This window comes from Hypanus sabinus, chromosome 4 (genome assembly GCF_030144855.1).
Source record: "Hypanus sabinus isolate sHypSab1 chromosome 4, sHypSab1.hap1, whole genome shotgun sequence".
Taxonomy (NCBI): Eukaryota; Metazoa; Chordata; class Chondrichthyes; order Myliobatiformes; family Dasyatidae; genus Hypanus; species Hypanus sabinus.
In genome coordinates this window covers 98028012-98055208 of record NC_082709.1, presented here as the reverse complement: position 1 = coordinate 98055208, position 27197 = coordinate 98028012, and the positions used below count along the sequence as shown (strand labels likewise).

The 27197-nt window shown below is 50.8% G+C and overlaps 1 protein-coding gene and 1 pseudogene across 1 annotated transcript in view; one reads left to right on the top strand and one right to left on the bottom strand.

Moving 5' to 3' along the window:
• Nucleotides 1-27197, top strand: part of LOC132393017 (lysosome membrane protein 2-like) — a 525473-nt gene that overhangs the window by 110639 nt on the left and 387637 nt on the right. The window contains exon 6 of the mRNA XM_059967708.1: nt 3614-3705. Within this exon, the coding sequence (XP_059823691.1) occupies nt 3614-3705 (92 nt within the window). The remainder of the gene's footprint in view (nt 1-3613; nt 3706-27197) is intronic.
• On the bottom strand, nt 330-2332 carry LOC132393016 (general transcription factor II-I repeat domain-containing protein 2-like; annotated as a pseudogene).

Genomic DNA, 27197 nt, shown 5'->3' with positions numbered 1-27197 from the left:
GCTCAGTACTGGCCAGCTACAGGAGTGGAGCCAACTGGTATTGTATCTCTTCTTGAAGAAGGAGGAAGGGATAAACCAAGAAATTACAGGGCAGTTAGCTAAATTAGCTAAATTTCAGTGATAGGCAAATAATTGGAATCCATTGTACAGAACAGCATAATCCTTCATATAGAAGGACCCGTATCAATCAGGGACTATCAGAATGGGTTATTTAAGGGAAGGTATTTTCTGAGGAGGTAACAAAGACGATCAACAAGCAGGGATGTCAAACTCAAATACACAGTGGGCCAAAATTTAAAAATCGGTACAAGTCGAGGGCCGGACTGGTTCAGCATTTATTGCAAAACTTATTGAAATGAATTTATTACACATATTAACCTGGAACTAACAAAGCTTACAAAAACAACATTGAACATTAAATAAATAAAAAAATCAGTTGCATTTATTTCTTATGGCTTTATCTGCAGCTTTTCCGGAGTAATTTCTAATGAAAACATTTTTCCACAGGCCAACTCTCTGTGATTCACACTAGTCTAAGCCAGATACTTGGCATCTCATCTTGGATGCAAGTTCATCAATGTTTGGAGTCAGGCTCTGAGCTGAGGAAATCCTCAGAATTGAGTGAGGGTGCTCATCAGAAAGACGACTCCTGTGTGATGTTTTGTTTATCTTCATCAAAGAGAACAGTTGTTCACACAGATATGTGCTGCCAAACAGAGAGCATGTGAGCAGCTTGGGTACGCAGCTGGGGCATGGTGTCGGGAATGAAACGTAGAAACTGTGCAGCGCCCACCGAGTCATACTTTGCCTTGAGTGTGTCACTACATTGGAGTTCAATCAGCTCCATTTGTATGTTGGTTGGTACGCTTTCCACGTCAGTTGCAAATGGATTACTGAGCAGTTCAAACCTGCTTTTTTGGGCTTCAAAGTCAGCAAATCACCGAGTGAAGTCGGCACCAAGTATGCTAAGTTTTTCAGCAAACTTTGCATGTGGGAACACTGCGGTAGAAACCTGCTCTTTCATAGTTTGGCAACACGGAAAATGGCTCAAGTTTTCTTGCTGCATCTGCGTCTCCCACAGGCGCAGCTTGGTTTTAAAAGCCCTCACTGCAGCGTACATGTCTGTGATCACACGACCCCGCCCCTGAAGCTGCAGGTTGAGCGCATTGAGATGGCTCGTGATGTCACACAGAAACGCCATTTCACAAAGCAACTTTTTATCCCGGAGCTCTGTTGTGTCTTTCCCTTTGCTTTCCATGAACTGACAGATCTCCTCACGCAACTCGAAACATCTTTTCAGCACTTTTCCTTGGCTTAACCATCGCACCTCTGTGTGACAGGGCAAATCATTATATTCTGAACCCAACTCCTCCAGAAACGACTTGAACTCGCGGTGATTTAAACCTTTGGCTCTTATGAAGTTAACTGCTCGTGTTATGGTGCTCATTATATGTTCCATTTTCAAGGCTTTGCCACACAACGATTCCTGGTGTATGATGCAGTGATAAGCTGTCAGCTCACCTGCGCCGTTTTCCTCCCGCATCTTCTCCGGGATCCTGCCCACCAATCCACTCTTTTGACCGCACATCACGGGCGCTCCATCTGTCGTCAGTCCCACAAGTTTATCCCAAGGCAGCCTCATTATATTTACACATCTGGATACCTCTTCAAAGAGATCTTTTCCAGTAGTTGTGCCATGCATTGATCTTAATCCCAGAAGTTCCTCTGTTACACACAGACTTGAGTCCACTCCACGAATGAAAATTGACAATTGGGCAGTATCAGAAGTGTCCCTGCTCTCATCCACAGCAAGGGAATATGCGATGAAATCTCTTCCCTTCCCCACCAGCTGTTGTTGTAGATTGGTGGCAAGCTCACGTACACGGTCAGCAACGGTGTTTCTGCTCAGGCTCACATTTGAAAATGTTTGCCTTTTATCTGGGCACACGACGTCTCAAACTTTCATCATGCAGTTTTTAACAAATTCTCTCTCGATAAAGGGCCGGGCTGATTTAGCGATCTCTGCTGCCACAATAAAACTAGCCTTTACAGCAGCCTCACTTTGTGTTTTGGCTTTTGTGAACATAGCCTGCTGTGACGCCAGACTTCTTTTCAGCTCTTCTACCTTCTGGAGCTTCTGTTTCTTGTCCAGATGCTTGTATATGTCGTGGTGTTTCGTTTCATAGTGTCGTCTTACGTTATATTCTTTAATTACAGCCACACCGTCTCCGCACACAAGACAAACAGGTTTGCCCTTTATATCTGCGAACATATACTCGCCTCCCACCTGCCTTGAAAACCCGTTTTCAAAGTCCATCTTTCGTTCAGCCATTCTTGGGGTGAGGGATAGCTGAAAGTTGACCACGTGACTAGCGCCATAAGGATGCTGATGAGAGTCAGGCAAGCGCGAGCAATGCACTGGCAGTGTATTGTGGGATTTGTAGTATTACTGGTGCATGCAATATACCCGCAGGCCAGCACTAATAGAAAAAAAAAATATTCATTAATGATATTCAGGAAATAAACCAGGGAAACCAAATAAACACTAAAAACCCTAAAAACCTGGTATCTGAATAAACTCAGCATTAGCCATATCATACGCCATAGGCGCTTCGATTACTGGGGCCAGCTTTAATAGTAATTAGATATTATCTCGCGGGCCAAAGATAATTCCACCGCGGGCCAGATTTGGCCCGAGGGCCTTGAGTTTGACATATATGGTCTACAGGGACTTCAGCAAGGCTTTTTACCAGTTCCACATAGTGGGCTAATCAAAACTTAAAAGGCTTCAGGATCCAAGAGAGTGTGGAAAACTGAATTTAATATTGGCTCAGTTCAGGAAGCAAATGGTCATGGCTGGGTGATTTTATGACTGGAAACTGTTACCATTAGGGTTCCTAGGGGCTCCTAAATGTTGTTTTGCTTTCTCAAATATAGATTACTGACTTCTAGGAAGTTTGCAAAGAGCAGGAAAACAAGAGTGTAGAAGGAGAGAGGTGACTTAGTTAGTTGGAGAGCTAATGTGTTCAAGGAGATTCAACATTCAATGGCTGGACATTGAGTGCTGTGGAAAAACAGAGGGACCGTGGAGGGTACTGGGTGTCTGTTGATCCTTAAAGGAGAGCAGGACAGGTTGACAAGGTGGTTAACAAGACTGACACAAAGCTTTCCCACAGTATGAGTTTCCAGAAAAGCTGTACGTAGGGTTAGAATGCTGTCCTGGAGATTAGCCAGGATTGGAAACTTGTTATTGTGAGGATAAAGAGGAAAACTGAGGAAAGACTTAACTGAGATTTATAAAATTATGAATGGGCTCAATAAAATAGGGTAGATTAATACCCTTAACATAACAGTCCAAAAACAGAGAATTAAAGTAATTATTGGAAAGGTTAGAGGGGAGGGGAGGAAATTGTTCCGTGGAGAGCTGGAACTCACTGTCTGAGATTCCCTCCACACTTGGATATGTATGTAAAGAGCTATGATCAGTAGAGTGTTAGGAAAGGGAATCATACTGTCAAGCTCATTTACAACCAGCACAGAAACGATGGGAAAAATAGCCTGCTTTTGTATCACAAATATTTTGAGATTCTAACAACATTTAATCCTTTTTCAGATGAATGGAACAGATGATGGAGAGTATTTGTTTAGCACTGGCAAAAAAGATTACATGGATTTCAGCAAAATATTAATGTGGAAAGGACAAAAGTATGTAACAGTTCATAATTCCATTTATTTGTATTAAGACCCTGTACTGATACCTTAGGAATGGATTGGGAGGTGATTGTCTGTGAATAATTGTCATTCCGACATCTTGTGTTCTACTGCTCCTGTCTCAGTCCAAATGACCAAACCCATAAACAGAGTGACTTTTGCACAGTATCCATCACAGAGTCCCACTGAAGCAGACTGTTAGCAAGCAGGGGCCTGGCAAGCTATTTCTCCCACAAAAAAATCAATGCAATAAATGATCAAATAAATACACTTCAGTGAAGGTGAAGGATAAATATTGAATTCCATGTTCTACTCTGAAAGTTGCGAGAGAACCTTCTTGATACACCAGAGGTAGAAGCAGGGTCACAGTTTAACATTTCAACAGAAAGCATCTCCTTTGACACTGCATTTCTCCTGAGTGCCAATCAACATATCATGGCTGTGCTATCTTAGAGTGGGCCCAAAGCCTTGAGAGGAAAATTAGCACCCTGTATTGATTTCCTGACTGCTGATAGCTATCCTGTGTCAGCACACAGAATATCAGATTGCTTCATTCAAATAACATAGTAAAAGTATTCCACAATTCAACCCCTTCATACAGTAACATAAAATCAGACAGAAGTGTAATTACAGAGAATATAGATCAATACAGTACAGGGACAGATGCTTCGGTCCATGTCTGTGACAACTGTAATGCCAGTATTGTGTCTGTTTTCATCACTCTCTGTGTAAAAGACTTGCCCTGCTCATCTCCATTAAATTTCCCCCTCTGAGCTTAAAGCTGTATCAAAGGTTCATTTATTCTCAAGGAAAACAACTCTGAAATTCCTCTCCAGATAGCCATGAAACAAAGAAAAAGAAGGACAGCAACACGATCATCAACATCCAAATCCCTCCTCCCTGCACAAAAAAATAAATAAAAACAGAACAGGCACATCAATCCCCAAATACTCCACCAGCACACATAAAAAATGAGAATGATTGGGTGAAAAACACAGAATATAAAAATCTATAAGACATTAAAACTGTTCACAGTCCAAGTCCATATCGAAACTGCAGGAAATCTGGGTAAAATTCTCCAAGCACAGCGGCAGACCTTTCACTCTCCAGCAGCAGAGAGATCCCACCAAGATCAATAGGTCAGTCTCCCATTTCTGGCAGCAGAGCAATCCCACCAGGATCAATAGGTCAGTCTCTTATCTCCGGCATCAGAGCGATCCCACCAAGATCAATAAGTCAGTCTCCCATCTCCGGCAGCAGAGCGATCACACCAAGATCAATAGGCCGGTCTCCCATTTCCTGCAGCAGAGCGATACCACCCAGATCAATAGGTCAGTCTCCCATTTCCGGCAGTAGAACGATCCCCCAACAATCAATAGGCCAGTCTCCCATCTCCTGCAGCAGAGCGATCCCACCAAGATCAATAGGTCAGTCTCCCATCTCCTGCAGCAGAGCGATACCACCAAGATCAATAGGCCAGTCTCCCATTTCTGGCAGGAGAATGATCCCCGAACAATCAATAAGTCAGTCTCCCATCTCCGATAGCAGTGCGATCCCACAAGGATCAATAGGCCAGTCTCCCATCTCCTGCAGCAGAACGATCCCACCAAGATCAATAGGCCAGTCTCCCATTTCCTGCAGCAGAACGATCTCACCATGATCAATAGGTCAGTCTCCCATCTCCAATAGCAGAGCGATCCCACAAGGATCAATAGGCCAGTCGCCCATTTCTGGCAGGAGAATGATCCCCGAACAATCAAAAGATCAGTCTCCCATCTCCGATAGCAGTGCGATCCCACAAGGATCAATAGGCCAGTCTCCCATCTCCTGCAGCAGAGCGATCTCACCAAGATCAATAGGGCAGTCTCCCAACTCCTGCAGCAGAGCGATACCACCAAGATCAATAGGTCAGTCTCTGATCTCCGGCAGCAGAGCGATCCCACCGAGATCAATAGGGCAGTCTCCCAACTCCTGCAGCAGAGCGATACCACCAAGATCAATAGGTCAGTCTCCCATTTCTGGCAGGAGAATGATCCCCGAACAATCAATAGGTCAGTCTCCCATCTCCGGCAGCAGAGCGATCCCCCCAAGATCAATAGGTCAGTCTCCCCTCTCCGGCAGCAGAGCGATCCCACCAAGATCAATAGGTCAGTCTCTCATCTCTGATTGCAGAGCGATCCCACCAAGATCAATAGGTCTGTCTCCCATGTCCGGCAGCAGAGTGATCCCACTAAGATCAATAGGCCGGTCTCCCATTTCCTGCAGCAGAACGATCCCCCAACAGTCAATAGGTCAGTCTCCGACCTCCGACAGCAGGGTGATCCCAACAAGATCAATAGGTCAGTCTCCCATCTCCGAGAGCAGAGAGATCCCATCAAGATCAATAGGTCAATCTCCCATCTCCGGCAGCAGAGCGATACCACCAAGATCAATAGGTCAGTCTCCCAACTCCTGCAGCAGAGCGATACCACCAAGATCAATAGGTCAGTCTCCCATTTCTGGCAGGAGAATGATCCCCGAACAATCAATAGGCCAGTCTCCCATCTCCGATAGCAGTGCTATCCCACAAGGATCAATAGGTCAGTCTCACATATCCGGCAGCAGAGCGTTCCCACCAAGATCAATAGGTCAGTCTCCCATCTCCGGCAGCAGAGCGATACCACCAAGATCAATAGGTCAGTCTCCCATCTCCGATAGCAGTGCGATCCCACAAGGATCAAAAGGGCAGTCTCCCATCTCCTGCAGCAGAGCGATCCCACCGAGATCAATAGGGCAGTCTCCCATCTCCTGCAGCAGAGCGATACCACCAAGATCAATAGGGCAGTCTCCCATCTCCTGCAGCAGAGCGATCCCACCGAGATCAATAGGGCAGTCTCCCATCTCCTGCAGCAGAGAGATCCCACCAAGATCAATAGGCCAGTCTCCCATTTCTGGCAGGAGAATGATCCCCGAACAATCAATAGGTCAGTCTCCCATCTCCTGCAGCAGAGCGATCCCACCAAGATCAATAGGTCAGTCTCCCATCTCCTGCAGCAGAGCGATACCACCAAGATCAATAGGCCAGTCTCCCATTTCTGGCAGGAGAATGATCCCCGAACAATCAATAGGTCAGTCTCCCATCTCCAATAGCAGAGCGATCCCACAAGGATCATTAGGCCAGTCTCCCATCTCCGACAGCAGAGCGATCCCACCATGATCAATAGGTCTGTCTCCCATGTCAGGCAGGAGAATGATCCCCGAACAATCAATAGGTCAGTCTCCCATCTCCGATAGCAGTGCTATCCCACAAGGATCAATAGGCCAGTCTCCCATGTCCGGCAGCAGAGCGATCCCACCAAGATCAATAGGGCAGTCTCCCATCTCCAATAGCAGAGCGATCCCACAAGGATCATTAGGCCAGTCTCCCATCTCCGGCAGCAGAGCGATCCCTCCAAGATCAATACGTCAGTCTCTGATCTCCGGCAGCAGAGCGATCCCACCAGGGTCAATAGGTCAATCTCTCATCTCCGATAGCAGAGCGATCTCACCAAGATCAATAGGTCAGTCTCCGATCTCCGGCAGCAGAGCGATCCCACAAGGAATAATAGGTCAGTCTCCCATTTCCAGCAGCAGAGCGATCCCACAAGGAATAATACGTCAGTCTCTCATCTCCGACAGCAGAGCGATCCCCATCAAGATCAATAGGTCAGACTTCCATCTCCGAGAGCAGAGCGATCCCCACCAAGATCAATAGGTCAGTCTCCCATCTCCGGCAGCAGAGCGATCCCACAAGGAATAATAGGTCAGTCTCCCATTTCCGGCAGCAGAGCAATCCCACAAGGAATAATAGGTCAGTCTCTCATCTCTGACAGCAGAGCGATCCCCAGCAAGATCAATAGGTCAGTCTATCATCTCTGATTGCAGAGCGATCCCGCCAAGATCAATAGGTCAGTCTCCCCTCTCCGGCAGCAGAGCGATCCCACCAAGATCAATAGGTCAGTCTATCATCTCTGATTGCAGAGCGATCCCGCCAAGATCAATAGGTCAGTCTCCCCTCTCCGGCAGCAGAGCGATCACACCAAGATCAATAGGTCAGTCTCCCATCTCCTGCAGCAGAGCGATACCACCAAGGTCAATAGTTCAGTCTCCCATTTCCGGCAGCAGAACGATCCCCCAACAATCAATAGGTCAGTCTCCCATCTCCGACAGCAGAGCGATACCACCAAGATCAATAGGTTATTCTCCCATCTCCGATAGCAGTGCGATCCCACAAGGATCAATAGGCCAGTCTCCCATCTCCTGCAGCAGAGCGATACCACCAAGATCAATAGGCCAGTCTCCCATCTCCGGCAGCAGAGCGATCCCTCCAAGATCAATACGTCAGTCTCTGATCTCCGGCAGCAGAGCGATCCCACAAGGAATAATAGTTCAGTCTCCAATCTCCGACAGCAGAGCGATCCCAACAAGATCAATAGGCCAGTCTCCGACCTCCGACAGCAGAGTGATCCCAACAAGATCAATAGGCCAGACTCACATATCCGGCAGCAGAGCAATCCCACCAAGATCAATAGTTCAGTCTCCGATCTCCGATAGCAGTGCGATCCCACAAGGATCAATAGGCCAGTCTCCCATGTCCGGCAGCAGAGCGATCCCACCAAGATCAATAGGGCAGTCTCCCATCTCCTGCAGCAGAGTGATCTCACCATGATCAATAGGTCAGTCTCCCATCTCCAATAGCAGAGCAATCCCACCAAGATCAACAGGTCAGTCTCCAACCTCCGACAGCAGAGAGATCCCACCAAGATCAATAGGTCAGTCTCCCATCTCCGGCAGCAGAGCGATCACACCAAGATCAATAGGCCGGTCTCCCATTTCCTGCAGCAGAACGATCCCACCCAGATCAATAGGTCAGTCTCCCATTTCCGGCAGCAGAGCGATCACACCAAGATCAATAGGCCGGTCTCCCATTTCCTGCAGCAGAACGATCCCCCAACAGTCAATAGGTCAGTCTCCGACCTCCGACAGCAGGGTGATCCCAACAAGATCAATAGGTCAGTCTCCCATCAACGGCAGCAGAGAGATCCCACCAAGATCAATAGGTCAGTCTCCCATCTCCGAGAGCAGAGAGATCCCACAAGGATCAATAGGGCAGTCTCCCAACTCCTGCAGCAGAGCGATACCACCAAGATCAATAGGCCAGTCTCCCATTTCTGGCAGGAGAATGATCCCCGAACAATCAATAGGCCAGTCTCCCATTTCTGGCAGGAGAATGATCCCCGAACAATCAATAGGTCAGTCTCCCATCTCCGGCAGCAGAGCGATCCCACCAATTTCAATAGTTCAGTCTCTCATTTCCGACAGCAGAGCGATCCCACCAAGATCAATAGGTCTGTCTCCCATGTCAGGCAGCAGAGTGATCCCACCAAGATCAATAGGCCGGTCTCCCATTTCCTGCAGCAGAGCGAAACCACCCAGATCAATAGTTCAGTCTTCCATTTCCGGCAGCAGAACGATCCCCCAACAATCAATAGGGCAGTCTCCCATCTCCTGCAGCAGAGCGATCCCACCAAGTTCAATAGTTCAGTCTCTCATCTCCGACAGCAGAGCGATCCCACCAAGATCAATAGGGCAGTCTCCCAACTCCTGCAGCAGAGCGATACCACCAAGATCAATAGGTCAGTCTCCCATTTCTGGCAGGAGAATGATCCCCGAACAATCAATAGGTCAGTCTCACATATCCGGCAGCAGAGCGATCTCAGCAAGGTCAATAGGTCAGTCTCCCATCTCCGGCAGCAGAGCGTTCCCACCAAGATCAATAGGTCAGTCTCCCATTTCCGGCAGCAGAACGATCCCCCAACAATCAATAGGGCAGTCTCCCATCTCCTGCAGCAGAGCGATCCCACCAAGTTCAATAGTTCAGTCTCTCATCTCCGACAGCAGAGCGATCCCACCAAGATCAATAGGGCAGTCTCCCAACTCCTGCAGCAGAGCGATACCACCAAGATCAATAGGTCAGTCTCCCATTTCTGGCAGGAGAATGATCCCCGAACAATCAATAGGTCAGTCTCACATATCCGGCAGCAGAGCGATCTCAGCAAGGTCAATAGGTCAGTCTCCCATCTCCGGCAGCAGAGCGTTCCCACCAAGATCAATAGGTCAGTCTCCCATCTCCGACAGCAGAGCGATACCACCAAGATGAATAGCTCAGTCTCCCATCTCCGATAGCAGTGCGATCCCACAAGGATGAATAGGGCAGTCTCCCATCTCCTGCAGCACAGCGATCCCACCGAGATCAATAGGGCAGTCTCCCATCTCCTGCAGCAGAGAGATCCCACCAAGATCAATAGGCCAGTCTCCCATTTCTGGCAGGAGAATGATCCCCGAATAATCAATAGGTCAGTCTCCCATCTCCTGCAGCAGAGCGATCCCACCAAGATCAATAGGTCAGTCTCCCATCTCCTGCAGCAGAGCGATACCACCAAGATCAATCGGCCAGTCTCCCATTTCTGGCAGGAGAATGATCCCCGAACAATCAATAGGTCAGTCTCCCATCTCCGATAGCAGTGCGATCCCACAAGGATCATTAGGCCAGTCTCCCATCTCCTGCAGCAGAGCGATACCACCAAGATCAATAGGCCAGTCTCCCATCTCCGGCAGCAGAGCGATCCCTCCAAGATCAATAGGTCAGTCTCTGATCTCCGGCAGCAGAGCGATCCCACAAGGAATAATAGTTCAGTCTCCAATCTCCGACAGCAGAGCGATCCCAACAAGATCAATAGGCCAGTCTCCGACCTCCGACAGCAGAGTGATCCCAACAAGATCAATAGGCCAGACTCACATATCCGGCAGCAGAGCAATCCCACCAAGATCAATAGTTCAGTCTCCGATCTCCGATAGCAGTGCGATCCCACAAGGATCAATAGGCCAGTCTCCCATGTCCGGCAGCAGAGCGATCCCACCAAGATCAATAGGGCAGTCTCCCATCTCCTGCAGCAGAGTGATCTCACCATGATCAATAGGTCAGTCTCCCATCTCCAATAGCAGAGCAATCCCTCCAAGATCAACAGGTCAGTCTCCAACCTCCGACAGCAGAGAGATCCCACCAAGATCAATAGGTCAGTCTCCCATCTCCGACAGCAGAGAGATCCCACCAAGTTCAATAGTTCAGTCTCTCATCTCCGACAGCAGAGCGATCCCACCAAGATCAATAGGGCAGTCTCCCAACTCCTGCAGCAGAGCGATACCACCAAGATCAATAGGTCAGTCTCCCATTTCTGGCAGGAGAATGATCCCCGAACAATCAATAGGTCAGTCTCACATATCCGGCAGCAGAGCGATCTCAGCAAGGTCAATAGGTCAGTCTCCCATCTCCGGCAGCAGAGCGTTCCCACCAAGATCAATAGGTCAGTCTCCCATCTCCGACAGCAGAGCGATACCACCAAGATGAATAGCTCAGTCTCCCATCTCCGATAGCAGTGCGATCCCACAAGGATGAATAGGGCAGTCTCCCATCTCCTGCAGCACAGCGATCCCACCGAGATCAATAGGGCAGTCTCCCATCTCCTGCAGCAGAGAGATCCCACCAAGATCAATAGGCCAGTCTCCCATTTCTGGCACGAGAATGATCCCCGAATAATCTATAGGTCAGTCTCCCATCTCCTGCAGCAGAGCGATCCCACCAAGATCAATAGGTCAGTCTCCCATCTCCTGCAGCAGAGCGATACCACCAAGATCAATCGGCCAGTCTCCCATTTCTGGCAGGAGAATGATCCCCGAACAATCAATAGGTCAGTCTCCCATCTCCGATAGCAGTGCGATCCCACAAGGATCAATAGGCCAGTCTCCCATGTCCGGCAGCAGAGCGATCTCACCATGATCAATAGGTCAGTCTCCCATCTCCAATAGCAGAGCGATCCCACAAGGATCATTAGGCCAGTCTCCCATCTCCGGCAACAGAGCAATCCCACCAAGTTCAATAGGTCAGTCTTTGACCTCCGACAGCAGAACGATCCCACCAATAGGTCAGTCTCACATCTCCGGCATCAGAGAGATCCCACCAAGGTCAATAGTTCAGTCTCCCATTTCCGGCAGCAGAACGATCCCCCAACAATCAATAGGGCAGTCTCCCATCTCCTGCAGCAGAGCGATCTCACCATGATCAATAGGTCAGTCTCCCATCTCCAATAGCAGAGCGATCCCACAAGGATCAATTAGGCCAGTCTCTCATTTCCGGCAGCAGAGTGATCCCACCAGGATCAATAGGTCAGTCTCCCATCTCTGGCTGCAGAGTGATCCCAACAAGATCAATAGGTCAGTCTCCCATCTCCGGCTGCAGAGTGATCCCAACAAGATCAATAGGCCAGACTCACATATCCGGCAGCAGAGCAATCCCACCGAGATCAATAGGTCAGTCTCCCATCTCCGGCAGCAGAGTGATCCCAACAAGATCAATAGGTCAATCTCCCATCTCCGGCAGCAGAGCGATCCCACCAAGATCAATAGGTCAGTCTCTCATCTCTGATTGCAGAGCGATCCCACCAAGATCAATAGGTCTGTCTCCCATCTCCGGCAGCAGAGCGATCCCACCAAGTTCAATAGTTCAGTCTCTCATCTCCGACAGCAGAGCGATCCCACCAAGATCAATAGGGCAGTCTCCCAACTCCTGCAGCAGAGCGATACCACCAAGATCAATAGGTCAGTCTCCCATTTCTGGCAGGAGAATGATCCCCGAACAATCAATAGGTCAGTCTCACATATCCGGCAGCAGAGCGATCTCAGCAAGGTCAATAGGTCAGTCTCCCATCTCCGGCAGCAGAGCGTTCCCACCAAGATCAATAGGTCAGTCTCCCATCTCCGACAGCAGAGCGATACCACCAAGATGAATAGCTCAGTCTCCCATCTCCGATAGCAGTGCGATCCCACAAGGATGAATAGGGCAGTCTCCCATCTCCTGCAGCACAGCGATCCCACCGAGATCAATAGGGCAGTCTCCCATCTCCTGCAGCAGAGAGATCCCACCAAGATCAATAGGTCAGTCTTTGACCTCCGACAGCAGAACGATCCCACCAATAGGTCAGTCTCACATCTCCGGCATCAGAGAGATCCCACCAAGGTCAATAGTTCAGTCTCCCATTTCCGGCAGCAGAACGATCCCCCAACAATCAATAGGGCAGTCTCCCATCTCCGGCAGCAGAGCGATCCCACCAAGTTCAATAGTTCAGTCTCTCATCTCCGACAGCAGAGCGATCCCACCAAGATCAATAGGGCAGTCTCCCAACTCCTGCAGCAGAGCGATACCACCAAGATCAATAGGTCAGTCTCCCATTTCTGGCAGGAGAATGATCCCCGAACAATCAATAGGTCAGTCTCACATATCCGGCAGCAGAGCGATCTCAGCAAGGTCAATAGGTCAGTCTCCCATCTCCGGCAGCAGAGCGTTCCCACCAAGATCAATAGGTCAGTCTCCCATTTCCGGCAGCAGAACGATCCCCCAACAATCAATAGGGCAGTCTCCCATCTCCTGCAGCAGAGCGATCCCACCAAGTTCAATAGTTCAGTCTCTCATCTCCGACAGCAGAGCGATCCCACCAAGATCAATAGGGCAGTCTCCCAACTCCTGCAGCAGAGCGATACCACCAAGATCAATAGGTCAGTCTCCCATTTCTGGCAGGAGAATGATCCCCGAACAATCAATAGGTCAGTCTCACATATCCGGCAGCAGAGCGATCTCAGCAAGGTCAATAGGTCAGTCTCCCATCTCCGGCAGCAGAGCGTTCCCACCAAGATCAATAGGTCAGTCTCCCATCTCCGACAGCAGAGCGATACCACCAAGATGAATAGCTCAGTCTCCCATCTCCGATAGCAGTGCGATCCCACAAGGATGAATAGGGCAGTCTCCCATCTCCTGCAGCACAGCGATCCCACCGAGATCAATAGGGCAGTCTCCCATCTCCTGCAGCAGAGAGATCCCACCAAGATCAATAGGCCAGTCTCCCATTTCTGGCAGGAGAATGATCCCCGAATAATCAATAGGTCAGTCTCCCATCTCCTGCAGCAGAGCGATCCCACCAAGATCAATAGGTCAGTCTCCCATCTCCTGCAGCAGAGCGATACCACCAAGATCAATCGGCCAGTCTCCCATTTCTGGCAGGAGAATGATCCCCGAACAATCAATAGGTCAGTCTCCCATCTCCGATAGCAGTGCGATCCCACAAGGATCATTAGGCCAGTCTCCCATCTCCTGCAGCAGAGCGATACCACCAAGATCAATAGGCCAGTCTCCCATCTCCGGCAGCAGAGCGATCCCTCCAAGATCAATAGGTCAGTCTCTGATCTCCGGCAGCAGAGCGATCCCACAAGGAATAATAGTTCAGTCTCCAATCTCCGACAGCAGAGCGATCCCAACAAGATCAATAGGCCAGTCTCCGACCTCCGACAGCAGAGTGATCCCAACAAGATCAATAGGCCAGACTCACATATCCGGCAGCAGAGCAATCCCACCAAGATCAATAGTTCAGTCTCCGATCTCCGATAGCAGTGCGATCCCACAAGGATCAATAGGCCAGTCTCCCATGTCCGGCAGCAGAGCGATCCCACCAAGATCAATAGGGCAGTCTCCCATCTCCTGCAGCAGAGTGATCTCACCATGATCAATAGGTCAGTCTCCCATCTCCAATAGCAGAGCAATCCCTCCAAGATCAACAGGTCAGTCTCCAACCTCCGACAGCAGAGAGATCCCACCAAGATCAATAGGTCAGTCTCCCATCTCCGGCAGCAGAGCGATCACACCAAGATCAATAGGCCGGTCTCCCATTTCCTGCAGCAGAACGATCCCACCCAGATCAATAGGTCAGTCTCCCATTTCCGGCAGCAGAGCGATCACACCAAGATCAATAGGCCGGTCTCCCATTTCCTGCAGCAGAACGATCCCCCAACAGTCAATAGGTCAGTCTCCGACCTCCGACAGCAGGGTGATCCCAACAAGATCAATAGGTCAGTCTCCCATCAACGGCAGCAGAGAGATCCCACCAAGATCAATAGGTCAGTCTCCCATCTCCGAGAGCAGAGAGATCCCACAAGGATCAATAGGGCAGTCTCCCAACTCCTGCAGCAGAGCGATACCACCAAGATCAATAGGCCAGTCTCCCATTTCTGGCAGGAGAATGATCCCCGAACAATCAATAGGCCAGTCTCCCATTTCTGGCAGGAGAATGATCCCCGAACAATCAATAGGTCAGTCTCCCATCTCCGGCAGCAGAGCGATCCCACCAATTTCAATAGTTCAGTCTCTCATTTCCGACAGCAGAGCGATCCCACCAAGATCAATAGGTCTGTCTCCCATGTCAGGCAGCAGAGTGATCCCACCAAGATCAATAGGCCGGTCTCCCATTTCCTGCAGCAGAGCGAAACCACCCAGATCAATAGTTCAGTCTCCCATTTCCGGCAGCAGAACGATCCCCCAACAATCAATAGGGCAGTCTCCCATTTCCTGCAGCAGAGCGAAACCACCCAGATCAATAGGTCAGTCTCCCATTTCCGGCAGCAGAACGATCCCCCAACAATCAATAGGGCAGTCTCCCATCTCCTGCAGCAGAGCGATACCACAAGGATCAATAGGCCAGTCTCCCATGTCCGGCAGCAGAGCGATCCCACCAAGATCAATAGGGCAGTCTCCCATCTCCTGCAGCAGAGCGATCTCACCATGATCAATAGGTCAGTCTCCCATCTCCGGCAGCAGAGCGTTCCCACCAAGATCAATTAGGCCAGTCTCTCATTTCCGGCAGCAGAGCGATCCCACCAAGATCAATAGGTCAGTCTCCCATCTCCGACAGCAGAGAGATCCCACCAAGATCAATAGGTCAGTCTCCCATCTCCGACAGCAGAGAGATCCCATCAAGATCAATAGGTCAGTCTCCCATCTCCGACAGCAGAGAGATCCCATCAAGATCAATAGGTCAGTCTCCCATCTCCGACAGCAGAGAGATCCCATCAAGATCAATAGGTCAGTCTCCCATCTCCGACAGCAGAGAGATCCCACCAAGATCAATAGGTCAGTCTCCCATCTCCGACAGCAGAGAGATCCCATCAAGATCAATAGGTCAGTCTCCCATCTCCGACAGCAGAGAGATCCCACCAAGATCAATAGGTCAGTCTCCCATCTCCGAGAGCAGAGAGATCCCATCAAGATCAATAGGTCAGTCTCCCATCTCCAATAGCAGAGCGATCCCACAAGGATCAATTAGGCCAGTCTCTCATTTCCGGCAGCAGAGTGATCCCACCAGGATCAATAGGTCAGTCTCTCATCTCTGATTGCAGAGCGATCCCACCAAGATCAATAGGTCTGTCTCCCATCTCCGGCAGCAGAGCGATCCCACCAAGTTCAATAGTTCAGTCTCTCATCTCCGACAGCAGAGCGATCCCACCAAGATCAATAGGGCAGTCTCCCAACTCCTGCAGCAGAGCGATACCACCAAGATCAATAGGTCAGTCTCCCATTTCTGGCAGGAGAATGATCCCCGAACAATCAATAGGTCAGTCTCACATATCCGGCAGCAGAGCGATCTCAGCAAGGTCAATAGGTCAGTCTCCCATCTCCGGCAGCAGAGCGTTCCCACCAAGATCAATAGGTCAGTCTCCCATCTCCGACAGCAGAGCGATACCACCAAGATGAATAGCTCAGTCTCCCATCTCCGATAGCAGTGCGATCCCACAAGGATGAATAGGGCAGTCTCCCATCTCCTGCAGCACAGCGATCCCACCGAGATCAATAGGGCAGTCTCCCATCTCCTGCAGCAGAGAGATCCCACCAAGATCAATAGGCCAGTCTCCCATTTCTGGCAGGAGAATGATCCCCGAATAATCTATAGGTCAGTCTCCCATCTCCTGCAGCAGAGCGATCCCACCAAGATCAATAGGTCAGTCTCCCATCTCCTGCAGCAGAGCGATACCACCAAGATCAATCGGCCAGTCTCCCATTTCTGGCAGGAGAATGATCCCCGAACAATCAATAGGTCAGTCTCCCATCTCCGATAGCAGTGCGATCCCACAAGGATCAATAGGCCAGTCTCCCATGTCCGGCAGCAGAGCGATCTCACCATGATCAATAGGTCAGTCTCCCATCTCCAATAGCAGAGCGATCCCACAAGGATCATTAGGCCAGTCTCCCATCTCCGGCAACAGAGCAATCCCACCAAGTTCAATAGGTCAGTCTTTGACCTCCGACAGCAGAACGATCCCACCAATAGGTCAGTCTCACATCTCCGGCATCAGAGAGATCCCACCAAGGTCAATAGTTCAGTCTCCCATTTCCGGCAGCAGAACGATCCCCCAACAATCAATAGGGCAGTCTCCCATCTCCTGCAGCAGAGCGATCTCACCATGATCAATAGGTCAGTCTCCCATCTCCAATAGCAGAGCGATCCCACAAGGATCAATTAGGCCAGTCTCTCATTTCCGGCAGCAGAGCGATCCCACCAAGATCAATAGGTCAGTCTCCCATCTCCGACAGCAGAGAGATCCCATCAAGATCAATAGGTCAGTCTCCCATCTCCGACAGCAGAGAGATCCCATCAAGATCAATAGGTCAGTCTCCCATCTCCGACAGCAGAGAGATCCCATCAAGATCAATAGGTCAGTCTCCCATCTCCGACAGCAGAGAGATCCCACCAAGATCAATAGGTCAGTCTCCCATCTCCGACAGCAGAGAGATCCCATCAAGATCAATAGGTCAGTCTCCCATCTCCGACAGCAGAGAGATCCCACCAAGATCAATAGGTCAGTCTCCCATCTCCGAGAGCAGAGAGATCCCATCAAGATCAATAGGTCAGTCTCCCATCTCCAATAGCAGAGCGATCCCACAAGGATCAATTAGGCCAGTCTCTCATTTCCGGCAGCAGAGTGATCCCACCAGGATCAATAGGTCAGTCTCCCATCTCTGGCTGCAGAGTGATCCCAACAAGATCAATAGGTCAGTCTCCCATCTCCGGCTGCAGAGTGATCCCAACAAGATCAATAGGCCAGACTCACATATCCGGCAGCAGAGCGATCCCACCAAGATCAATAGGTCAGTCTCCCCTCTCCGGCAGAAGAGCGATCCCACCAAGATCAATAGGTCAGTCTCTCATCTCTGATTGCAGAGCGATCCCACCAAGATCAATAGGTCTGTCTCCCATCTCCGGCAGCAGAGCGATCCCACCAAGTTCAATAGTTCAGTCTCTCATCTCCGACAGCAGAGCGATCCCACCAAGATCAATAGGGCAGTCTCCCAACTCCTGCAGCAGAGCGATACCACCAAGATCAATAGGTCAGTCTCCCATTTCTGGCAGGAGAATGATCCCCGAACAATCAATAGGTCAGTCTCACATATCCGGCAGCAGAGCGATCTCAGCAAGGTCAATAGGTCAGTCTCCCATCTCCGGCAGCAGAGCGTTCCCACCAAGATCAATAGGTCAGTCTCCCATCTCCGACAGCAGAGCGATACCACCAAGATGAATAGCTCAGTCTCCCATCTCCGATAGCAGTGCGATCCCACAAGGATGAATAGGGCAGTCTCCCATCTCCTGCAGCACAGCGATCCCACCGAGATCAATAGGGCAGTCTCCCATCTCCTGCAGCAGAGAGATCCCACCAAGATCAATAGGCCAGTCTCCCATTTCTGGCACGAGAATGATCCCCGAATAATCTATAGGTCAGTCTCCCATCTCCTGCAGCAGAGCGATCCCACCAAGATCAATAGGTCAGTCTCCCATCTCCTGCAGCAGAGCGATACCACCAAGATCAATCAGCCAGTCTCCCATTTCTGGCAGGAGAATGATCCCCGAACAATCAATAGGTCAGTCTCCCATCTCCGATAGCAGTGCGATCCCACAAGGATCAATAGGCCAGTCTCCCATGTCCGGCAGCAGAGCGATCTCACCATGATCAATAGGTCAGTCTCCCATCTCCAATAGCAGAGCGATCCCACAAGGATCATTAGGCCAGTCTCCCATCTCCGGCAACAGAGCAATCCCACCAAGTTCAATAGGTCAGTCTTTGACCTCCGACAGCAGAACGATCCCACCAATAGGTCAGTCTCACATCTCCGGCATCAGAGAGATCCCACCAAGGTCAATAGTTCAGTCTCCCATTTCCGGCAGCAGAACGATCCCCCAACAATCAATAGGTCAGTCTCCCATCTCCGACAGCAGAGCGATACCACCAAGATCAATAGGCCAGACTCACATATCCGGCAGCAGAGCAATCCCACCAAGATCAATAGTTCAGTCTCCGATCTCCGATAGCAGTGCGATCCCACAAGGTTCAATAGGGCAGTCTCCCATCTCCTGCAGCAGAGCGATCCCACCGAGATCAATAGGGCAGTCGCCCATCTCCTGCAGCAGAGAGATCCCACCAAGATCAATAGGCCAGTCTCCCATTTCTGGCAGGAGAATGATCCCCGAACAATCAATAGGTCAGTCTCCCATCTCCAATAGCAGAGCGATCCCACAAGGATCATTAGGCCAGTCTCTCATCTCCGAGAGCAGAGCGATCCCACCAAGATCAATAGGTCTGTCTCCCATGTCAGGCAGCAGAGTGATCCCACCAAGATCAATATGCCGGTCTCCCATTTCCTGCAGCAGAGCGATACCACCCAGATCAATAGGTCAGTCTCCCATTTCTGGCAGCAGAACGATCCCCCAACAATCAATAGGGCAGTCTCCCATCTCCTGCAGCAGAGCGATACCACCAAGATCAATAGGCCAGTCTCCCATTTCTGGCAGGAGAATGATCCCCGAACAATCAATAGGTCAGTCTCCCATCTCCGATAGCAGTGCGATCCCACAAGGATCAATAGGCCAGTCTCCCATGTCCGGCAGCAGAGCGATCCCACCAAGATCAATAGGCCAGTCTCCCATTTCCTGCAGCAGAGCGATCTCACCATGATCAATAGGTCAGTCTCCCATCTCCAATAGCAGAGCGATCCCACAAGGATCATTAGGCCAGTCTCCCATCTCCGGCAACAGAGCAATCCCACCAAGTTCAATAGGTCAGTCTTTGACCTCCGACAGCAGAACGATCCCACCAATAGGTCAGTCTCCGATCTCCGGCAGCAGAGCGATCCCACCAAGATCAATAGTTCAGTCTCCCATCTCCGAGAGCAGAGAGATCCCACCAAGATCAATAGGTCAGTGTCCGACCTCCGACAGCAGGGTGATCCCAACAAGATCAATAGGTCAGTCTCCCATCTCCGGCAGCAGAGAGATCCCACCAAGATCAATAGGTCAGTCTCCCATCTCCGAGAGCAGAGAGATCCCACCAAGATCAATAGGTCAGTCTCCCATCTCCGAGAGCAGAGAGATCCCAACAAGATCAATAGGTCAATCTCCCATCTCCGGCAGCAGAGCGATCCCACCAAGATCAATAGGGCAGTCTCCCAACTCCTGCAGCAGAGAGATACCACCAAGATCAATAGGCCAGTCTCCCATTTCTGGCAGGAGAATGATCACACCAAGATCAATAGGCCGGTCTCCCATTTCCTGCAGCAGAGCGATACCACCCAGATCAATAGGTCAGTCTCCCATTTCCGGCAGCAGAACGATCCCCCAACAATCAATAGGGCAGTCTCCCATCTCCTGCAGCAGAGCGATACCACCAAGATCAATAGGCCAGTCTCGCATTTCTGGCAGGAGAATGATCCCCGAACAATCAATAGGTCAGTCTCCCATCTCCGATAGCAGTGCGATCCCACAAGGATCAATAGGCCAGTCTCCCATGTCCGGCAGCAGAGCGATCCCACCAAGATCAATAGGCCAGTCTCCCATCTCCGGCAACAGAGCAATCCCACCAAGTTCAATAGGTCAGTCTTTGACCTCCGACAGCAGAACGATCCCACCAATAGGTCAGTCTCCCATCTCCGGCAGCAGAGCGATCCCACCAAGGTCAATAGTTCAGTCTCCCATTTCCGGCAGCAGAACGATCCCCCAACAATCAATAGGTCAGTCTCCCATCTCCGACAGCAGAGCAATCCCACCAGGGTCAATAGGTCAGTCTCTCATCTCCGACAGCAGAGCGATCCCACCAAGATCAATAGGTCAGTGTCCCCTCTCCGGCAGCAGAGCGATCCCACCAAGATCAATAGGTCAGTCTATCATCTCTGATTGCAGAGCGATCCCACCAAGATCAATAGGTCAGTCTCCCCTCTCCGGCAGCAGAGCGATCCCACCAAGATCAATAGGTCAGTCTCTCATCTCCGATTGCAGAGCGATCCCACGAAGAGCAATAGGTCTGTCTCCCTTGTCCGGCAGCAGAGTGATCCCACCAAGATCAATAGGCCGGTCTCCCATTTCCTGCAGCAGAACGATCCCCCAACAGTCAATAGGTCAGTCTCCCATTTCTGGCAGGAGAATGATCCCCGAACAATCAATAGGTCAGTCTCACATATCCGGCAGCAGAGCGTTCCCACCAAGATCAATAGGTCAGTCTCCCATCTCCGACAGCAGAGCGATACCACCAAGATCAATAGGCCAGTCTCCCATTTCCTGCAGCAGAGCGATCTCACCATGATCAATAGGTCAGTCTCCCATCTCCAATAGCAGAGCGATCCCACAAGGATCATTAGGCCAGTCTCCCATCTCCGGCAACAGAGCAATCCCACCAAGTTCAATAGGTCAGTCTTTGACCTCCGACAGCAGAACGATCCCACCAATAGGTCAGTCTCCCATCTCCGGCAGCAGAGCGATCCCACCAAGGTCAATAGTTCAGTCTCCCATTTCCGGCAGCAGAACGATCCCCCAACAATCAATAGGTCAGTCTCCCATCTCCGACAGCAGAGCAATCCCACCAGGGTCAATAGGTCAGTCTCTCATCTCCGACAGCAGAGCGATCCCACCAAGATCAATAGGTCAGTGTCCCCTCTCCGGCAGCAGAGCGATCCCACCAAGATCAATAGGTCAGTCTATCATCTCTGATTGCAGAGCGATCCCACCAAGATCAATAGGTCAGTCTCCCCTCTCCGGCAGCAGAGCGATCACACCAAGATCAATAGGTCAGTCTCTCATCTCCGATTGCAGAGCGATCCCACGAAGAGCAATAGGTCTGTCTCCCATGTCCGGCAGCAGAGTGATCCCACCAAGATCAATAGGCCGGTCTCCCATTTCCTGCAGCAGAACGATCCCCCAACAGTCAATAGGTCAGTCTCCCATTTCTGGCAGGAGAATGATCCCCGAACAATCAATAGGTCAGTCTCACATATCCGGCAGCAGAGCGTTCCCACCAAGATCAATAGGTCAGTCTCCCATCTCCTGCAGCAGAGCGATACCACCAAGATCAATAGGCCAGTCTCCCATTTCTGGCAGGAGAATGATCCCCGAACAATCAATAGGTCAGTCTCCCATCTCCGATAGCAGTGCGATCCCACAAGGATCAATAGGCCAGTCTCCCATGTCCGGCAGCAGAGCGATCCCACCAAGATCAATAGGCCAGTCTCCCATCTCCGGCAACAGAGCAATCCCACCAAGTTCAATAGGTCAGTCTTTGACCTCCGACAGCAGAACGATCCCACCAATAGGTCAGTCTCCCATCTCCGGCAGCAGAGCGATCCCACCAAGGTCAATAGTTCAGTCTCCCATTTCCGGCAGCAGAACGATCCCCCAACAATCAATAGGTCAGTCTCCCATCTCCGACAGCAGAGCAATCCCACCAGGGTCAATAGGTCAGTCTCTCATCTCCGACAGCAGAGCGATCCCACCAAGATCAATAGGTCAGTGTCCCCTCTCCGGCAGCAGAGCGATCCCACCAAGATCAATAGGTCAGTCTATCATCTCTGATTGCAGAGCGATCCCACCAAGATCAATAGGTCAGTCTCCCCTCTCCGGCAGCAGAGCGATCCCACCAAGATCAATAGGTCAGTCTCTCATCTCCGATTGCAGAGCGATCCCACGAAGAGCAATAGGTCTGTCTCCCATGTCCGGCAGCAGAGTGATCCCACCAAGATCAATAGGCCGGTCTCCCATTTCCTGCAGCAGAACGATCCCCCAACAGTCAATAGGTCAGTCTCCCATTTCTGGCAGGAGAATGATCCCCGAACAATCAATAGGTCAGTCTCACATATCCGGCAGCAGAGCGTTCCCACCAAGATCAATAGGTCAGTCTCCCATCTCCGACAGCAGAGCGATACCACCAAGATCAATAGGCCAGTCTCCCATTTCCTGCAGCAGAGCGATCTCACCATGATCAATAGGTCAGTCTCCCATCTCCAATAGCAGAGCGATCCCACAAGGATCATTAGGCCAGTCTCCCATCTCCGGCAACAGAGCAATCCCACCAAGTTCAATAGGTCAGTCTTTGACCTCCGACAGCAGAACGATCCCACCAATAGGTCAGTCTCCCATCTCCGGCAGCAGAGCGATCCCACCAAGGTCAATAGTTCAGTCTCCCATTTCCGGCAGCAGAACGATCCCCCAACAATCAATAGGTCAGTCTCCCATCTCCGACAGCAGAGCAATCCCACCAGGGTCAATAGGTCAGTCTCTCATCTCCGACAGCAGAGCGATCCCACCAAGATCAATAGGTCAGTGTCCCCTCTCCGGCAGCAGAGCGATCCCACCAAGATCAATAGGTCAGTCTATCATCTCTGATTGCAGAGCGATCCCACCAAGATCAATAGGTCAGTCTCCCCTCTCCGGCAGCAGAGCGATCCCACCAAGATCAATAGGTCAGTCTCTCATCTCCGATTGCAGAGCGATCCCACGAAGAGCAATAGGTCTGTCTCCCATGTCCGGCAGCAGAGTGATCCCACCAAGATCAATAGGCCGGTCTCCCATTTCCTGCAGCAGAACGATCCCCCAACAGTCAATAGGTCAGTCTCCCATTTCTGGCAGGAGAATGATCCCCGAACAATCAATAGGTCAGTCTCACATATCCGGCAGCAGAGCGTTCCCACCAAGATCAATAGGTCAGTCTCCCATCTCCGACAGCAGAGCGATACCACCAAGATCAATAGGTCAGTCTCCCATCTCATGCAGCAGAGCGATACCACCAAGATCAATAGGCCAGTCTCCCATTTCTGGCAGGAGAATGATCCCCGAACAATCAATAGGTCAGTCTCCCATCTCCGATAGCAGTGCGATCCCACAAGGATCAATAGGCCAGTCTCCCATCTCCGGCAGCAGAGCGATCTCACCAAGATCAATAGGTCAGTCTCCCCTCTCCGGCAGCAGAGAGATCCCACCAAGATCAATAGGTCAGTCTCCCATCTCCGGCAGCAGAGCGATCCCACAAGGAATAATAGGTCAGTCTCCCATTTCCGGCAGCAGAGCAATCCCACCAGGGTCAATAGGTCAGTCTCTCATCTCCGACAGCAGAGCGATCCCCACCAAGATCAATAGGTCAGTCTCCCCTCTCCGGCAGCAGAGCGATCCCACTAAGATCAATAGGTCAGTCTATCATCTCTGATTGCAGAGAGATCCCACCAAGATCAATAGGTCAGTCTCCCCTCTCCAGCAGCAGAGCGATCCCACCAAGATCAATAGGTCAGTCTCTCATCTCTGATTGCAGAGCGATCCCACCAAGATCAATAGGTCTGTCTCCCATGTCCGGCAGCAGAGTGATCCCACCAAGATCAATAGGCCGGTCTCCCATTTCCTGCAGCAGAACGATCCCCCAACAGTCAATACGTCAGTCTCCGACCTCCGACAGCAGGGTGATCCCAACAAGATCAATAGGTCAGTCTCCCATCTCGGCTGCAGAGTGATCCCAACAAGATCAATAGGCCAGACTCACATATCCGGCAGCAGAGCAATCCCACCGAGATCAATAGGTCAGACTTCCATCTCCGAGAGCAGAGCGATCCCCACCAAGATCAATAGGTCAGACTTCCATCTCCGAGAGCAGAGCGATCCCACAAGGAATAATAGGTCAGTCTCCCATTTCCGGCAGCAGAGCGATCCCACAAGGAATAATAGGTCAGTCTCCCATTTCCGGCAGCAGAACGATCCCACAAGGAATAATAGGTCAGTCTCTCATCTCCGACAGCAGAGCGATCCCCACCAAGATCAATAGGTCAGACTTCCATCTCCGAGAGCAGAGCGATCCCGCCAAGATCAATAGGTCAGTCTATCATCTCTGATTGCAGAGCGATCCCACCAAGATCAATAGTTCAGTCTCCCCTCTCCGGCAGCAGAGAGATCCCACCAAGATCAATAGATCAGTCTCCCATCTCCGAGAGCAGAGAGATCCCACCAAGATTAATAGGTCAGTCTCCGACCTCCGACAGCAGGGTGATCCCAACAAGATCAATAGGTCAGTCTCCCATTTCTGGCAGGAGAATGATCCCCGAACAATCAATAGGTCAGTCTCCCATCTCCTGCAGCAGAGCGATCCCACCAAGATCAATAGGTCAGTCTCCCATCTCCTGCAGCAGAGCGATACCACCAAGATCAATCGGCCAGTCTCCCATTTCTGGCAGGAGAATGATCCCCGAACAATCAATAGGTCAGTCTCCCATCTCCAATAGCAGAGCGATCCCACAAGGATCATTAGGCCAGTCTCCCATCTCCGGCAGCAGAGCGATCCCACCAAGTTCAATAGTTCAGTCTCTCATCTCCGACAGCAGAGCGATCCCACCAAGATCAATAGGTCTGATTCCCATGTCAGGCAGCAGAGTGATCCCACCAAGATCAATAGGCCGGTCTCCCATTTCCTGCAGCAGAACGATCCCACCAAGATCAATAGGTCTGTCTCTCATCTCCGACAGCAGAGCGATCCCACCAAGATCAATAGGTCTGTCTCCCATTTCCGGCAGCAGAACGATCCCCCAACAATCAATAGGTCAGTCTCCCATCTCCTGCAGCAGAGCGATACCACCAAGATCAATAGGCCAGTCTCCCATTTCTGGCAGGAGAATGATCCCCGAACAATCAATAGGTCAGTCTCCCATCTCCGATAGCAGTGCGATCCCACAAGGATCAATAGGCCAGTCTCCCATCTCCGGCAGCAGAGCGATCTCACCAAGATCAATAGGTCAGTCTCCCCTCTCCGGCAGCAGAGTGAGCCCACCAAGGTCCATAGGTCAGTCTCCGACCTCTGACAGCAGGGTGATCCCAACAAGATCAATAGGTCAGTCTCCCATCTCCGGCAGCAGAGCGATCCCACAAGGAATAATAGGTCAGTCTCCCATTTCCGGCAGCAGAGCAATCCCACCAGGGTCAATAGGTCAGTCTCTCATCTCCGACAGCAGAGCGATCCCCACCAAGATCAATAGGTCAGTCTCCCCTCTCCGGCAGCAGAGCGATCCCACTAAGATCAATAGGTCAGTCTATCATCTCTGATTGCAGAGAGATCCCACCAAGATCAATAGGTCAGTCTCCCCTCTCCAGCAGCAGAGCGATCCCACCAAGATCAATAGGTCAGTCTCTCATCTCTGATTGCAGAGCGATCCCACCAAGATCAATAGGTCTGTCTCCCATGTCCGGCAGCAGAGTGATCCCACCAAGATCAATAGGCCGGTCTCCCATTTCCTGCAGCAGAACGATCCCCCAACAGTCAATACGTCAGTCTCCGACCTCCGACAGCAGGGTGATCCCAACAAGATCAATAGGTCAGTCTCCCATCTCGGCTGCAGAGTGATCCCAACAAGATCAATAGGCCAGACTCACATATCCGGCAGCAGAGCAATCCCACCGAGATCAATAGGTCAGACTTCCATCTCCGAGAGCAGAGCGATCCCCACCAAGATCAATAGGTCAGACTTCCATCTCCGAGAGCAGAGCGATCCCACAAGGAATAATAGGTCAGTCTCCCATTTCCGGCAGCAGAGCGATCCCACAAGGAATAATAGGTCAGTCTCCCATTTCCGGCAGCAGAACGATCCCACAAGGAATAATAGGTCAGTCTCTCATCTCCGACAGCAGAGCGATCCCCACCAAGATCAATAGGTCAGACTTCCATCTCCGAGAGCAGAGCGATCCCGCCAAGATCAATAGGTCAGTCTATCATCTCTGATTGCAGAGCGATCCCACCAAGATCAATAGTTCAGTCTCCCCTCTCCGGCAGCAGAGAGATCCCACCAAGATCAATAGATCAGTCTCCCATCTCCGAGAGCAGAGAGATCCCACCAAGATTAATAGGTCAGTCTCCGACCTCCGACAGCAGGGTGATCCCAACAAGATCAATAGGTCAGTCTCCCATTTCTGGCAGGAGAATGATCCCCGAACAATCAATAGGTCAGTCTCCCATCTCCTGCAGCAGAGCGATCCCACCAAGATCAATAGGTCAGTCTCCCATCTCCTGCAGCAGAGCGATACCACCAAGATCAATCGGCCAGTCTCCCATTTCTGGCAGGAGAATGATCCCCGAACAATCAATAGGTCAGTCTCCCATCTCCAATAGCAGAGCGATCCCACAAGGATCATTAGGCCAGTCTCCCATCTCCGGCAGCAGAGCGATCCCACCAAGTTCAATAGTTCAGTCTCTCATCTCCGACAGCAGAGCGATCCCACCAAGATCAATAGGTCTGATTCCCATGTCAGGCA